General features: G+C 39.4%; 2 protein-coding genes and 1 non-coding gene across 4 annotated transcripts; 2 read left to right on the top strand and 1 right to left on the bottom strand.

Moving 5' to 3' along the window:
* Positions 1–88: 88 nt before the first annotated feature.
* LOC125219457 (pentatricopeptide repeat-containing protein At5g16860) lies at positions 89–4,084 on the top strand. Of its 2 annotated transcripts, XM_089066563.1 has the most exons (4): positions 89–2,843; positions 2,969–3,129; positions 3,491–3,553; positions 3,672–4,084. In XM_089066563.1, exon 1 carries the CDS (start codon positions 218–220, stop codon positions 2,759–2,761), a length of 2,544 nt encoding a protein of 847 aa, XP_088922689.1. In that variant the 5' UTR covers positions 89–217; the 3' UTR covers positions 2,762–2,843; positions 2,969–3,129; positions 3,491–3,553; positions 3,672–4,084. The 2 variants fall into 2 exon arrangements, with proteins under 2 accessions (XP_088922689.1, XP_047977389.2); XM_048121432.2 differs by lacking the exon at positions 2,969–3,129.
* Positions 4,085–4,521: 437 nt separating this feature from the next.
* Positions 4,522–6,586, bottom strand: LOC125223834 (F-box protein At1g47056-like). Its single transcript, XM_048127130.2, has one exon. It carries the CDS (start codon positions 6,378–6,380, stop codon positions 4,812–4,814), a length of 1,569 nt encoding a protein of 522 aa, XP_047983087.2. The 5' UTR covers positions 6,381–6,586; the 3' UTR covers positions 4,522–4,811.
* Positions 6,587–8,629: 2,043 nt separating this feature from the next.
* On the top strand, positions 8,630–8,768 carry LOC125185772 (small nucleolar RNA Z247). Its single transcript, XR_007170271.2, has one exon. It is a non-coding gene; the product is annotated as a small nucleolar RNA Z247 (small nucleolar RNA).
* Positions 8,769–16,282: the final 7,514 nt, after the last annotated feature.

The raw sequence follows: 16,282 nt of genomic DNA, 5'->3' as shown, positions 1-16,282 counted from the left end.
TCTTTCAAAAGTATATGTATATTAAAATTCAGGATATTAAAAATTGTGAATTCTCTTATTTGAATAAATTGAAACGAGATTAATCGAGTATTAAATTATGATTAATTTTCCACAAAAATGATGTGTCTTTGAAATTTTGAATTGAAAACGAAGTCAATTTTATATTTAATGTAATTCACACTTGACCGGCGCCGCTATTCTCAAACCGGAAATTGGAATGCTGTTTTCTTCAATTTTCCCGCCAAACCACAGCCGCCACCGTGCCGCCGCTATTGTTCCCAAACTCCGCTTCTCTTCCACGGCAGCTCATCGCTGCGTCTCCTTACCCGAGGACGATCTCATCCAACCGCAGAGCATAGCACCCTCCTCCCCCTCGGATCCAAACCCCACCGCGCAACTTCTCTCCGATGGCAGGCACTCCGACGTGCTCTCCGTCCTCCGCCGCACCCCGCCCTCTCGCTACCTCGTCTTCTACTGGAACAACCTCATCAAGCGGAGCGTCTCCTTGCAAAACCACAGAGATGTCCTCCACCTGTTTGATGAAATGCGGCGCCTCCAATGGAAGCCCGACGGCCATACATATCCTTATGTTCTCAAATCGTGCGGGGACCTTGCCTCGCTGGCAGCGGGGATGTCTATCCACGCGCTCGCGTTTCACTCTGGTTTCACTAGTTGCAATGTGTTTGTGGATAACGCCGCGATTGCTATGTATGGCCGTTGTGGCGCGTTTGACAAAGCGCGCCAGCTGTTCGATGAAATGCTTGAGGGAGGCGTGTTCGATACAGTCTCGTGGAATTCGATTATATCTGTGTATGCACAGTTTGGCGACTGTAGGAATGCTTTGTGGATGTTTAAAGAGATGGTTTCGAGAGGTGATATAGCGTTGCGGGCGGATGCAGTTAGCTTGGTGAATATTTTGCCTGCTTGTGCTTCTCTTAGATCGCAGAGGAGAGGGGCGGAGGTTCATGCTTACTCTGTAAGGAGAGGTTTGATCGATGATGTCTTTGTGGGGAATGCTGTTATGGATATGTATGCAAAGTGTGGTCTAATAGATGATGCGAAGAATTTGTTCGACAGGATGGAGGTCAAGGATGTGGTGTCTTGGAACGCCCTGGTGACAGGGTACTCTCAGATTGGGAAATTTGAGGATGCTTTAGGATTGTTTGATAGAATGAGGGAGAAAAATATTGAATTGAATGTGGTGGCATGGAGTGCTGTGATTGCAGGATACGCACAGAGGGGTCTTGGTAATGAGGCTATTGATATATTCAAGCAGATGATTGTCTCAGGATCACAACCAAACGCGGTTACCCTTGTCTCAGTTTTATCGGGCTGTGCAGCGTCTGGTGCATCGAATCCGGGGAAAGAGACTCACTGTTATGCGATTAAGCAGGTGTTAAATTTGGAGGGCAATGACTTGGGGGATGATATGATGGTCATCAATGGTTTGATCGACATGTATGCGAAATGCAAGAACTTGAAAGTGGCTCATGCCCTGTTTGATTCTATTGAGATGAAAAATAGGAGTGTGGTGACTTGGACGGCCTTGATTGGAGGGTATGCTCAACACGGGGAAGCAGGTGATGCCTTAGGGCTTTTTGCTGAAATGCTAAGTGAGGGATGCAGAATGATGCCAAATGGCTTCACTGTATCTTGTGCACTTGTAGCATGTGCTCGTGTGGGTGCACTGAGGCTTGGTCGGGAAATCCATGCCTATGCACTCCGCAATAGATATGGGGAGGCTATGATATTTATCTCGAATTGCCTAATAGATATGTATGTCAAATCTGGTGATGTGGATGCAGCTCGAGCTGTGTTTGATAATATGAGCCAGAAAAATGCAGTCTCGTGGACGTCCATGATGACAGGATATGGAATGCATGGTCGTGGTGAGGAGGCTGTCCAAGTTTTCGAGAGGATGAGAGCTGCCGGTCTTCCAATTGATGGAGTTACTTTTGTGGTATTACTTTATTCGTGTAGCCATTCTGGGATTGTTGACCAGGGTATTAGTTATTTCAATCACATGAAGGATTTTGGCGTAGTTCCTGAAGCTGAACACTATGCTTGCATGGTTGATCTGTTAGGCCGTGCTGGCCGACTGGATGATGCTATGAAGCTCATTAGGGATATGCCGATGCAAGCAAACCCGATCGTTTGGGTGTCATTACTTAGTTCTTGTAGGCTTCATGGAAATGTGGAAATTGGGGAACATGCAGTTAATCAGTTATTAGAGTTAAAATTTGAAGTGGATGGCTTGTACACGCTTCTCTCAAACATATACGCCAGTGCTAAGCAGTGGAAGGATGTTGCAAGGATTCGACTGTTGATGAAACGGGCAGGAATCAGGAAGAGGCCTGGTTGTAGTTGGGTACAAGGAAGAAACGGGACAGCAACCTTTTATGTAGGGGACAAAACTCATCCAATGACTAAAGAGATATATGATATCCTTTATGATCTGATTTATCGTGCTAAAATCATGGGCTATGTTCCAGAGACTAGCTATGCGCTTCATGATGTAGATGATGAGGAGAAAGGCGATAATCTAGTTGAACACAGTGAGAAATTGGCACTTGCTTATGGTATTCTGACTACAGCCCCTGGGATGCCTATAAGGATTATGAAGAACTTGCGTGTCTGTGGTGATTGTCACACAGCCATTAGTTACATATCAAGAATAATTGAACACGAAGTTATACTCAGGGACTCAAGCCGTTTCCACCATTTCAAGAATGGATCCTGTTCCTGCAAAGGATACTGGTGAATGGAGATTTCTATCTCAATGATTCTTGGGGGCTGAGTCATCCTTACACCATGTCAGCTATATCTGGATGAATGGCATTGAGGTTTCAAGATACATTAAGTTTTTTCCTTTCTTTCTTTGTTAGTTTTAATTTTTAAATGAATTCATCTGAAAATTTTGTTAGAGTATATTGATCCATGCTATTGGCTTCCCGTTGTTTTTTTGTAGGGTCCAAATGATGTCTGTTTGCAACAAAAAGGGGTTGATCAATTAGAACTGTACTTTATAGTAGAACTTAGAAACTACAGAAGTTGACATAAAATTAGGAGATGAAAGACTTTTACTTGAGTTTAAAGGTTGAAACGTTACGGAAGAGACGCAATGCATAGGTTATAATCTAAGAGCTTCCTATGTCATCATCCCTTCGCTTTTATCTTGACACACATGCTCTTATATATCTTCCATATCTCTAATGCCCACAATTCACTGTGACATGTTTGACCCTTAAATGCTTGTTAACAATCCTCATTGTTTGCCTGTGGCATGAAGCTTGAGTTCTTTATGACTTTCTATACGATCCTGGTTGGAAGAACTTGATTTCTTACAGCATAATGCTTGCATAAACAGAATTTGTGTTTTGCAATTTCTTTTCATGAAATAGTGTCAACTAGTCCTAGTAATCTAGTTTCATTGGTAAATACGTAAGAGGTTATGTCATTTTTATCATTCGTTCTTTTGCCTTGTGTGCAGATACGCTCGACTGCCCTATGTTGAAGGAGAGCATCTGAAGTCCATCATGTATCAATAGCTAAGGTGCTGGTTTTATTTATTGTCAATTATTATCACTCCTATCATTTTGTTCTTTTCCAGCCTTCAATGTCATCTTGGCAAGCGACTTCATGATACAGATGTCTAAAGCCTTTGATTTTAGGTTTGTACGGTCGTATCCTTCTTCTATAAGTTCGTCATAGAGATGTGGACTGTGCACGGAGAAGTTCGAAGAGAAAGCACACAAGCTGGCAGGAAAACTCTAACCCTGGATAAAAGCCTTCAGATTGATTCTGAGGTTACTGAGGGTAGGTGCTGTTAAAAATTCATGGTATATTTCGTTTTCATTTCTAACTGTTTGAAAACTGCATTTCATGAATGATTTGCTATAGAGAAGTTTCTAGATTACTTATTTATTCACTTTGAAATTTATAATTTCCAAGGTCTAGTATTTGTGGTAATTTTTTTATCTTTCGAGAAAAAATAAAATATGTAGTCTGTACAACTTATTCATTCAAATATAGAATTTGTAGTCTGTTGCAACGTAAAGGATTGCTATGCAGCTTTCTTAAATCATTTTACTTATTCTATTTACTTTTCATGTTAACAGCCTGTTGATGTTTGAGATGCACAATTTTACAAGGACAATTCATAATTTAATGTATATCGATTTTATATTTTGAATATGAATCTTTCTACAGATGATAGTCTTGAAAATTGTGGTGCACGTACATATATTGATCGTTTACATTTAATATTTTTATATGCCATGCAACTGCAAAATGTCAGTAGATAAAAAGAGATTAATGCCCATTCTGCAATGTTTTTAGATTTGGCGACACAAAATTTGTTGAGATATAGAAAAGTATATCCCAAATATAAAAGAAATACTAGTACTGTCACATTTTCGGCATTCACAGAGAAACGATGAGATTTGAATCCTAGACCTCTCAGCCATGTGGTGCAAAATATTCCAAACCATTCGATATGTAACCTAAATGAACACAATAGCCTTTAAATTAACAAGACATGGCTAAGTGCATAATTTGTTTTCATGAACAAAACTTACTAAAAACAAACAATCAACAACCAAAACTATAGCAAATAAACAACCACCAATTTCTTACAAAGGTAGTCATTTTCATTGTTTTGCATAAGTCAAATGCAGTAAGGGAATGCAAAGGCCTTTTTCCCTTCCCTAATCAAATCGAATGAACCATTGTTAATACTTTCTCAAAAACACATCAATCCATGAACTTTGAAAATACCCGGTCACACAATCGAACGCAGGGAGTTACCGGCTTCAGCCCCTTCTGGAGCTGCTCCTCAATCTACCACCAAAGCTCCGCCACTTCTTGAATGTGCACATCACCAAGCCTCTCCTTGAGAAAGACCCTAGCCTCGTCTTGAACGAAGTGGACCTCCCGTTGCTGCTGCTTGATGCAATGCTAGGGTCTCCACTTCTCCCACCCAGTGGAGCATCAACATCAGCAGCATCGACAACTTCCTGCTCGCTAATGCTAGCCTCTGGCAATTCAGGCTCGACAGCATCCAAATTCACAGAAAGAGAACCCCTTTTTGCCCTCAGCCAATCCGCTCCCTCAGACGTCACCCCCCTACACTTCTTCACCTTCACCTTCACCAGATTAGGGCACCCACCCGCCAACGCCTCCATGCCATGATCCGACATCGGACAGCTCTTGATGCATAGCTTCTTCAGCGCGAAGCATTTTGCAGCAATGCAAGATATCTCCGTGTCTCCAACAGTTTCACTCCCGCAAAGGGCTAATCTCTCCAAACTCTGGCAATTCGTAGCCAGCTTCTCCAAACTCAATCTTGTCGGATTCACACCGATCAAGACCAATTCTTGCAGACTAGGGCAGTTATTAGCCACAGCAATCAATCCATCATCACCTATCCTATTAGTCTTCCATCCATCAATATGAAGCTTCCTAAGCAACCTACACTTCTTCGCGACAGCCATAAGCCCTATGTCCGTGCATTCGGGCGTCTTCACCAAATGCAGCACCTCAAGATTAGCACAATTAGAGAGGGCAGAAAGCCCTAAATCACTAACCTGAATCCTCTCTAAATGAACCTCAATCAAAGTAGCAACCCTGTCAGCAATCAATTCTAACAATTTATCCCACTCTCCAGAGCATCTAAAAAGCTTCAAACTTGTCAAATTCTTAGCCCCAATTATCAAAGGGCCAAAACACTGCCCATTGTAAAGATCTTTCAAACAAATAATTTTCAAAGAATCAGCAGCTTTACCAGGCCCAATTGCTTCAGCTGCCGCAGCATCAGTAATCCCTCGCAATCGCTTCACCGACAGCTCCTCGAGCAATCCGCAATTCTCGATCAACGCATTCATCCCTTTAGCCCCAAAATTGGAAGACCCGCACGAGAATTTCTGCAGATTTCTGCAATTCGCGGCGAAAATCGACATCCCCTCGTCGGTGAGCTCGCGGCAGGCGCGGAGCTTCAGCCTCGTGAGGTTCCTGCAGCTCTGCGAGATCAGAATCAGCGCCTCGTCGCCGATGCTGACGGATCTGCGGTCGCATTTGAGCGCGAGCTTCGTGACTGAATCGAAGCGGGCGAAGAGGCGGGGGATGGCGTCGGAGAGCTCCGCCACCGCCTTCAGCGAGAGGCGGTGGCGGCTCTGCCCCTCCACCGCGAGCCAGCGGCGGCACACCACCGACGCGCGCTTCCTGTCGCCGGCGGAGAGGGATTGAAATATGCACGCCAGGCATTCGTCGGGGAGGCTCAGAGAGTGATCGATTTCGGCGGGGGGCGGCTCGGGTGGAAACGGTGGGATAGCGGCGGTGGATTTGGAGGATCTGGGCCTCGCGGAGGAGGTGGTTTGGCCCATCGGCGGCGGCGGTAAAGGTGGGGTTTTTCCTCTCTGTGGTCTTCAACTATGTCAGTATTTTTGCTTTCTGGTTGTGAGGGAAATGGGGATTTTAATCGAGAATCAGTGTTGTTTGAAGAAAAAGATTTAATTGTTGTGCTAATTTTGGATTAAACAAGAAATTATTGTAATCAGTTGAGGCGATTAAGGTGGAGGAGTTGGCCATTTCCTTTGCCTTTTCATTTTGGGATCATTATCTTTCGACTTTATTGTAAATTCAAATATTTTTGTCTTTTTGTATATTCGTTGTAAAAATGTGTGTATTGATTAGGGATTGTAAATTCAATTTCTTATCTTGTTCAAATTTAGTATGTTTGAAATTTGAATAGTAAGTTTTTACAACAGAATATTTTAGTAGATTTCAAAATATTTAGTAAGAGACTGGATAAGAGTCGGGTCACAAATTGCTCACAAAGGCAATAATAGGATCTAGGAAATTATATTTGTTAAGTCGAACACAATAAAAAAAGGTTATTTTTGTTATTGGAAGGCATAGATAATGCAGTGACCAGCCTAGTGATATCTAAAGAACAAACTATAATATTTAGCTAGTGATATAGTTTAACTATGAGATGAGTCCCAAATCACCACTTGCAGAGAAACAAATTTTTGAAAAATAAAAATAAAATGCGAAAGTTTCATACTATGATGAATCAAAAGATTGGGCAATTAAGTTGAGTTTAATTTTCAATATGACTGAAATTTTGAAACATAATTTGCAATTGACTATTTTTTGTATATGTGTAATAAATAAAAACTACATTTAAAATACGTTATTATGTCATGAATTTAGCTCAAACAAATTGTTTTGAATATAACCGCGTTTGTCTACTGGCTACAGCAACGTTGTCACATTGATGTGTGGATAAGTTTAATCATGGAATTGTAATGTAGGTCCAAATTCACCATGTGATTTCTCAACTATACTTCAACAACATTAACTCATCTTCTTTCATTTATTAATTTTCATATATATATCGCGTTAAAATAAAATCAACCTTCTAATCCAGAACCCAAAACTATCTCAATATTATGTATTAAAATTATCAATACAAAGACAAAACTTTCTCAATAGATTTGTGTTGATAAAATTATATCTTTGTGTTGAGATTTAAATTTACATGTTATGTTGATAAAGTTATATCTATATGTTGAGAAATTTCCAACATAATGTTGAAGTTCTGGGTTCTGGATTGGGAATTAGTTAGCATTTGATTACCCCCTATATATATATATATATATATATATATATATATATATATATATATATATATCTTATTTTTTTTCTTTAAATCTTACTCCATTTTGATACTTTAGTTTTGGGGGTGAAGGATGTGTGAACTTCCACAACCGATAAATATATTTGATTAATATAGCAATAATTAATGAAGGTTGATAGAGTTAAGATTAAAGAAGAAAAAACAAATATGCAACGTGGTGACGTTGCATAGCCTCTGTGAAGAGATCCTAACAGAATTGGGAATCTCTTGTGGTCCTTCATGGACGATTAGCATTGCTGTCACTTTCTAGATCCTTCTTTCATCTTGTTTAAATTCCTAATGTATTGTTGAACAAATGTGCAATGAAATATCTCTTCTAATAATATTTGTCTCTTACTCTGCTTCCATTTATGGAGTCTATCTCTGAAGCTTTCATGGTATCAGAGCAGGTTTCCTAACCTGGCTCTATACCTATCTTTTTTTATCGTTTCTCTCCAGATAGCAATGGCAGATCCACCCTCTTTTTCCCCATCTCCTTATCCCACCATCAACTACAACCATCCTCTCGGAATCAAGCTGACAAATTCCAATTTTCTGATCTGGCAGCAACAGATCCTTGCTATTGTGGAAGGTCATGGTCTTGAAGGTTTCCTCACTAGTGAAGAAGAAACACCTCAACGATTGATCACAGATCCAGAATCCGAATCTGAAATTATAAATCCAAAATTCTCGGCATGGCGTCGGCAGGATCAGCTTCTCTCGGCATGGATTCAATCTTCTCTGTCAGAAAGTATCATGGCTCTAGTCGTTGGGCTCAAGTCAGCCAAAGATGTCTGGAAGGCGCTCGAAAAGAGTTTCGCAAGCCAATCTAAAGCCAAGATTATGCAGTATAGAATGTACCTGCATTCGACGAAGAAAGAATCGATGCCCATGCTCGACTACCTCAACAAAATCAAAGCTTGCTGTGATTTTCTCAATGCTGCTGGATGCAAAATCACTGAGGAAGATCATATCCTTTATATCCTCACTGGCCTTGGTCAGGATTATAATCCTGTCATTGTAGCAATTTCCTCAAAAACTGATGCGTATTCTGTTGAAGACACTCGTGCTCTGCTGTTGAGTTTTGAATCAAGGCTAGAAGAATCTGCAATGCCTGCTGCAGGGAGCCTTGAGGGATCTCAGCCATCCCTGAATTTTGCTCATACCTCCAACAAAGGGACAAATCAACCTTTCAACAAAGTCAGCAGCATCCGGGAAGAAGTGATGGTGGCAGAGGTGGTTTCCAAGGTGGTAGAAGAGGTCGTGGTGGAAGGAGTTACTACTCTAATCGCATGTCTTGTCAACTTTGTCACAAGCCTGGCCACATGGCCGAGAAATGCTGGTACAGGTTCGACCAAAATTTCACCACACCTCAACAATCCCAGCCTCCAACCTACTGCTCCTTCTGCTCCTTCTCACTCTAATTTCAACTCCAACCCAGTAGCTCATCTTGCTCAAGTTCGTGGCCCTCCCACCTATTCTCCTCCATCTTTTACCCCTCCATCTGATTTCAGCCTGGATTCTCAGTCAGCCTCTTCCTGGTACCCGGACTCAGGGGCAACCAATCATGTTTCTCATGATCTCTCTAACTTGAACTCAAGCTCAGAAAGTGGTAAGCAACTTCATCTTGGTAATGGCTCCAAAGTTAATATTACTCATATTGGTCATACTGTTCTCAATTCCTCTCAGTCCACCTCTCTGTCTAGACCTCTCATTCTTAAAGATCTATTACATGTTCCTTCCATCACTAAAAATCTTCTTTCCGTATCTCGTTTTGCTAAGGATAATGGGGTATTTTTTGAATTTCACCCATCGTCTTGTTTTGTGAAGGATCTGTCCACCAACCAAGTCATCCTCAAGGGTTCCCTTGACCAAGGACTCTACTGCTGCTGTCTTCACAAACCACCCAAGCATCTCAACTCCATCTCGAAGCCTGCTGTCTCTCCTGCTTTCAATAATCACTCTAGTGGCTTACCCACTGTGTGTTCTGCTACAGTTTCCTCTGTTTCCGTAGAGTTATGGCATAGAAGGCTAGGCCATTGTGCTTATGATGTTGTAAAAAAAGCACTCCAAAACTGTAACATCTCTTTTCAAGTAATGAATTCAAGTCTTCTATGTCATCCTTGTTGCATTGCTAAATCACATAGACTTCCTTACATTCCATCCTCCTCCACATGCACTGCACCCCTTTCTATTGTTCACATTGACCTCTGGGGTCCTTCTCCCACAAAATCAAGAAATGGTTTCTCCTACTATGTGACTTTTATTGATGAGTACAACAGATTCTCTTGGTTATATTTACTGAAGTCAAAGGCTGAGCTAAAGCACATTTTCCCTCAATTCAAAGCTATGGCTGAAAAACAATTATCACGGCTAATTAAGGTTCTACAATCAGATTGGGGTGGAGAGTTTCAGTCTCTTACTGATTTTCTTAAGGAGCATGGTATTCACCATCGAATATCATGTCCCTACACACCTCAACAGAACGGTCTCGCTGAGAGGAAGCATATGCACATTATTGAAATGGGACTTGCTATGCTCAGTCAAGCAGCTCTTCCTTCACGCTTTTGGGATGATGCTTTTGTCACTGCTGTGTTTCTCATCAATAGGATACCCTCTAAGGTACTGCAATTTGTTTCTCCCTATCAGAAACTTTTTAATGTGAAACCAGATTATCACATTTTAAAAGTCTTTGGATGTCTTTGTTACCCATTCCTTAGACCTTACAATAAGCACAAGCTGCAATATAGATCTGATGCTGCAACTTTTTTGGGATATAGCAGCTCACATAAAGGCTACAAAGCATTATTTCCTAGTGGAAAAGTTGTTGTTACAAGAGATATTGTCTTTGATGAGCTGCAATTCCCTCAGAGAACTCATTCATCTCCTCCCATCACTAATACACGCTCTCTTTTTCACTATCCTCTTTCCCCTTTAGTCACTCTTTCTCTACACTCTACCTCTCTAGCTGTTAGCTTTCCACATCCTCTCACACCTCAAACTTCAGCTCAAAATTCATCTAATGATCATACACTCTCAGCTCAGAACTCACCTACTGATAATCCTCCCACTCAAATTCCACAACCTGATCTCATTCCTCCACAAACTGCTGTCATCCCTGATCCTCCTACTGAGCATCATGATCACCATTCTGATCCACCCTCCACTCACATACCTTCCAGTGATTCCCCGTCGGCTCAAGGCACATCTTCTACTCATCCAATGATTACCAGGGCAAAGGCTGGTGTCTTCAAGCCCAAGCTTCCGATTGCTTTACTCATACGCGTTTGGAAGCGAGCAATGCTAGGTGAATTTCTAGCTTTGCTTAAAAATCATACGTGGACTTTGACTGAGTTGCCACCCGACAAAAATCTCATTGGATGTACATGGATTTTCAGAATCAAAAGGTTTTCTGATGGTACTATAGCTCGGCACAAGGCTCGATTGGTTGCTCAAGGGTTCTCCCAACAGCCGGATTTTAACTACTTCGAGACATTCAGCCCCGTCGTCAAGCCAAACACCATCAGAATTATCTTAAGCTTGGCCACTTCTACCAATTGGAGCATCACACACCTTGATGTAAATAATGCTTTTCTTCATGGTGATCTTGAGCAAGAAATTAAATGAAGTAGCCTCCGGGTTTCGAACAAGGCTCTCCCAACCTTGTTTGCAAATTAAACAAGTCACTCTATGGTTTGAGACAAGCTTCAAGAGCTCGTTTTTTCACAGTACACTCAGTTATGATCTCTCTTGGCTTCTCACAATCTAAGGCAGATGCCTCCTTCCTTCACCGGTCTTCAAATGGCAAAGTGATCTACCTTTTAATCTATGTTGATGATATATTAATTATTGGGAATTCTCCTTCATGCATACAAGATGTCATTGACAAAATGAGCTCTCATTTTTCTTTGAAGAATCTAGGCGAGGTGCAGACTTTCTTGGGAATTGAAGTGAGCAAAACTGATCAGGGGATTCACCTTAATCAGTCAACATATATAAAAGAGCTCTTGTCCAAACTCAAAATGCAAGATGCCAAAGGAATATCCACTCCCATGATTTCCTCTCCTCATCTCAGCAAGTCAGATGGCAATCCCATTCCCGACGAGAAACTCTACAGAAGCACAGTAGGCGCCCTGCAATATGTCACAATTTCTCGTCCTGAAATAAGTTATTCTGTCAACAAAGTGAGGCAATACATGGCCTCTCCTCTTGACACTCATTGGAAGGCTGTGAAATGCATTCTCCGCTATCTGGCTGGCACAATTGACTTCGGCCTTCACATTCGTCGCTCAAATAATATGGTTAGTGCCTTTTGTAACTCAGATTGGGCCTCGGATCTTGATGACAGGAAGTCAGTCACTGGATATTGCACTTTTCTTGGGTCTAATCTTATTTCTTGGTGCTCAAAGAAACAATCTGTCATATCTCGCTCGAGCACTGAAGCCGAATATCGCAGCCTCGCTCACACTGCATCTGAGGTCACTTGGATCATGTCTCTGCTTTCTGAAATTAACATGCTGCCACCCAAGCCACCCACCATTTGGGTCGACAATTTGAGTGCTATTTCCTTGGCATCCAATCCCGTCCTTCATGCACGCACCAAACACGTTGAATTGGATGTGCATTTCGTCAGAGACAAGGTCCTAGCTAAGCAACTTGACCTACGTCATGTCCCTTCAATTGACCAAGTGGCGGACATACTCACAAAGCCTCTTAGTCTCCAATTCTTCGCTAGATTACGAAACAAACTCGGAATTTGTTCGTTATCTATGCTCGAATTGCGGGGGCGTGATAGAGTTAAGATAAAGAAGAGAAAACAAATGTGCAACGTGGCGACGTTGCATAGCCTCTGTGAAGAGATCCTAATAGAATTGGGAATCTCTTGTGGTCCTTCATGGACGATTAGCATAGCTGTCACTTTCTAGATCCTTCTTTCATCTTGTTTAAATTCCTAATGTATTGTTGAACAAATGTGCAATGAAATATCTCTTCTGATAATATTTGTCTCTTACTCTGCTTCCATTTATGGAGTCTATCTCTGAAGCTTTCAAAGGTTACATAGCCATTAACAATTTTTTTCACTGAATAAAATGCATATTTGATTAAAGCTAGAAATTAAATAAATGCACATCAAGACTTATCAACTGAAAATTACCACTGTCATAGTCACTATCCATTTAAATCAATTCGATAATTTTCATATGCGGTTTAAATCAATTCGTCAAAACTAAAAGGTGTGGTTTTCTAGAAGAATAATGAACCACGACACATTTGAACAGAACAACATAGTTGGTTTCGGAGGGACATAGCTACAAGAATGAGTATTAGTTATATTCATATGGTGGTGCTTGGTTCATTAAATAAGATAGTAACGAAATATATAATAGATATGAGATAAGTTAAAATAAGATTTATCTAGAATTAAGTTAGTCATGAGGGTGGAGATTAATCATGAGATCTCGTGCAATGTAATCTTGATATTATGGGGTTATTCGATAGTTATAAATTATAATACCTAATTATTTTATCACTTTAATTATTCAATTATTTTTTTTCTCAATAGTTCGGGTTGTGATACTGTATCTTGAGTCGTCTCTATGTATAACGTTCAGTTTATTGGAGAAGATAAAAATATAAGCCTCGTTACTCGACATCATAAAAGGAAGGGCACCAAACAGAATCACTATTTGTTTGATGCGTAGGCCATTACGTCGAGCACTTTAAGCCAGAAAATGTGAAAAGGAAAGCAATATAATAACTAAAGTCACAAAAGTCCAAATATTCAATTAAATATTCTACTAATGTTGTGGACTTATTAAATTTAATTGGACCATCAAAGTTGGAGTCTCATCCTCTAACATCACATGTCTCCTAAATCCATTCTTATAATCTAATGTCCCTTCAAAAGAAAAATCCACAGCCGGCACCAAACAAGAAACATGATAAAAAAAACCCAACCCTTTTCATAATTTAAAATTTATAGTCAAAATTTCCATTTCACACCATCTCTTTCCTCTGCATGCATGCAAGTCTATAAATAGGTCCAAAACCCCCACATATTCTCCAACAACGATAACAAAAAATCACCAAACTCTCAAAGCTTGCAAATCTTTAGATTAAAATTCAAGATTTTGCATAAATTCCTCAGTAATTAATGGCGAAAGGTGCAACATTTTTCTCGAAAATTCTTTTTCTTCTTCTCGTCCTCAGTTCTTTTGTTTTTGGTAACGAAGCACGTATATTGAAGCCTCATGAGAACTCCAATGTTTTGGGTGGTTTCTACGTGGCGGCTGTCAAGGTGCATGGCGGGCCGAGTCGCGGAGGTGAAGGCCATGCAAGAACCAATAGAGGATAAACTCCTGAGGGAATCAAGAAATCTGGACCGAACCTATAAAATATGATTGGGTTTCTGTTTTTCCTATTATTCTACTACTACTATTAATTATTGTAATGTTGATTTGATATTGTAGTGTGTTTTTGCATTTGTGTTCTCGTGAAAAATATAGTATTATTCGTTTTGATATGGAGTACTCTATTTTATAAGTTTCTTGTAATAATCTACTAATATTCCGTGTAAAATGATTTTTTTTATAAGGGCAGTGTAATATTGATTGGTTGGTTTAAAAAAATATTATTCTGAATTACCATTAAATTATTTTCGGAAGAAAAGGTATTTGTGATGTTAGAAGAAATAATGCACAATATACATTTAGTGGGCATATGCTAAACAAATTAGAGTACTCGTTTAGAACAAAAATAGTGAGTATCAGTTATGTGCATATATGTTTTTTATAAGCTGAAATGGTCAAGCCAAAAGCGTGGCGAGCCAAGAGTACATCATAAAAAGTCTCGCATCAAATCAAGCTAACAAAGATTAGCAAAGACAAAAGCTAAACACCGCACAAGGACAAAAGCTACCAACACAGAAAGGCCCCTGTAAAACACGCCCCACGCATCATACCCAGACGAGAGGAAAGAGCAACACACGAGTGGAGAGAAAGCAAATATTCGAACATGATCGCACTACCAAGTCAAGCCCCAAAAAATAAGCAAGCACCCAGGAAAAAACTCATCTCATTGCAGTATAACAAAACCAAAGCTAATGAGCAAGAATAAAGCAACACAAAGAAGACCTCCGTCGGACCCAATACCTTCTGATTCAATCAATACGTGTGGATACCAAGGCCTTCCCATCAGTTATGTACATATAAAAAACATACTCCTAAAAATTAATTAAGTTGGTAATTAACATCACTATGTGTCGATATTGGATTGATAACACAACATTGTATCAAGGAAAGGAAGGGCGTCGTGCGCATATGTTAGCTTAGTGGTCTTTGAACGAGACGTCTATATATTTTTTTAATGAATTTATCCAAAATACAAGGAATTCGTGAAGAATAATCATTATTTAATTAAATAAAGAAAAAGTACTCCTTTTAGTTATGTCACAATAATTCATTCCTACTTCATATTATCAAAAGATATTTATGTTTTTTAACATGTAGATAAGGGCGAATTTATTTTATATGAATGAAATGCTCCGGCCAAAAGGGATGGGCGAGTAAAAGAGTCTTCAATATACAAAAGACTAAGCACAAAACAAAAATCATACATCATCTAAACAAACACGATAAAAATTACTCATTGCTAATAGCTCAACCTAGCTACCACCTAATCAACAAATCACTAAATAATTACTCCCTTAGTACTTCTTTTGTCTCATGTTACTCGCACTTTTTTTATTCAGTTCGTCCTAAACTACTTATACTATTTCTATCTTAAACAAGATTTAAGGTATTTATAAATACATTTAAAATACTAGTAATTTAATTACATTAATTTAATTTAATTAATTAATTGATATATTAGAATTAATTAAGTGTTTTCTTATTAAGTGATTTCTTAATACAATTAAAATACAAGTAATTTAATTATATTAAAAAATCAGTCTCAAATTTACGACCTAAAATTAAAAGTGCAAGTAACATGTGACGGTAGGGAGTACGATGCAATGATACCCTCACAATAACACCTCGACCCCGATATTACCCTCAACAAACAACCGTACCAGTCGATAAGAACAAACTTTTATGTATATTATCATACATAATTATTTATATTAATGTATTAAAATTGAATAAAATAATACTCCATATAACAAGCAACCGCACCGGTCGATAAGAACAAACTTTTATGTATATATATAATTATTTATGTGTTAAATGCATTAAAATTGAAAAATATATAAATTCGGTGTGACAAACACCATGAAATAAAGGACACCAAGCAAAATAACTATTTAATACGTAGGCCATTACGTCGAAAACCTTTAAGGTTGAAAATGTGAAATGGAAAGCAATATCACGAAACTCACATAAAGTTATAAACATTGACCTAAAATCCAATTCAATATTCTACTTATGTTTGTGGACTTAATTGAATTTGCACGATTAAAGTTGGACTCTAATTCTCTAACACTGAATTGTCCCCTAAAATCCATTTCAAATCTCTAATTTCATGGACTTTTCATAAATTGAAATTTCCAGTCAAAATTTCCATTTCACACCACCTTTTCCTGCATGCAGTCTATAAATAGGCCAA

The sequence above is a fragment of the Salvia hispanica genome, chromosome 1, assembly GCF_029641045.1.
Source record: "Salvia hispanica isolate PSC_SH4W2 chromosome 1, Shi_PSC_v1, whole genome shotgun sequence".
Classification (NCBI taxonomy): domain Eukaryota; kingdom Viridiplantae; phylum Streptophyta; class Magnoliopsida; order Lamiales; family Lamiaceae; genus Salvia; species Salvia hispanica.
Note: the sequence above shows the minus strand (reverse complement) of the source record. Positions and strands in the feature narration are given on the sequence as shown.

Bases quoted from the DNA above. Each gene is read 5' to 3' on its own strand.
- LOC125219457 (XM_048121432.2), top strand. From the start codon at position 218: ATGCTGTTTTCTTCAATTTTCCCGCCAAACCACAGCCGCCACCGTGCC.
- LOC125223834 (XM_048127130.2), bottom strand. From the start codon at position 6,380: ATGGGCCAAACCACCTCCTCCGCGAGGCCCAGATCCTCCAAATCCACC.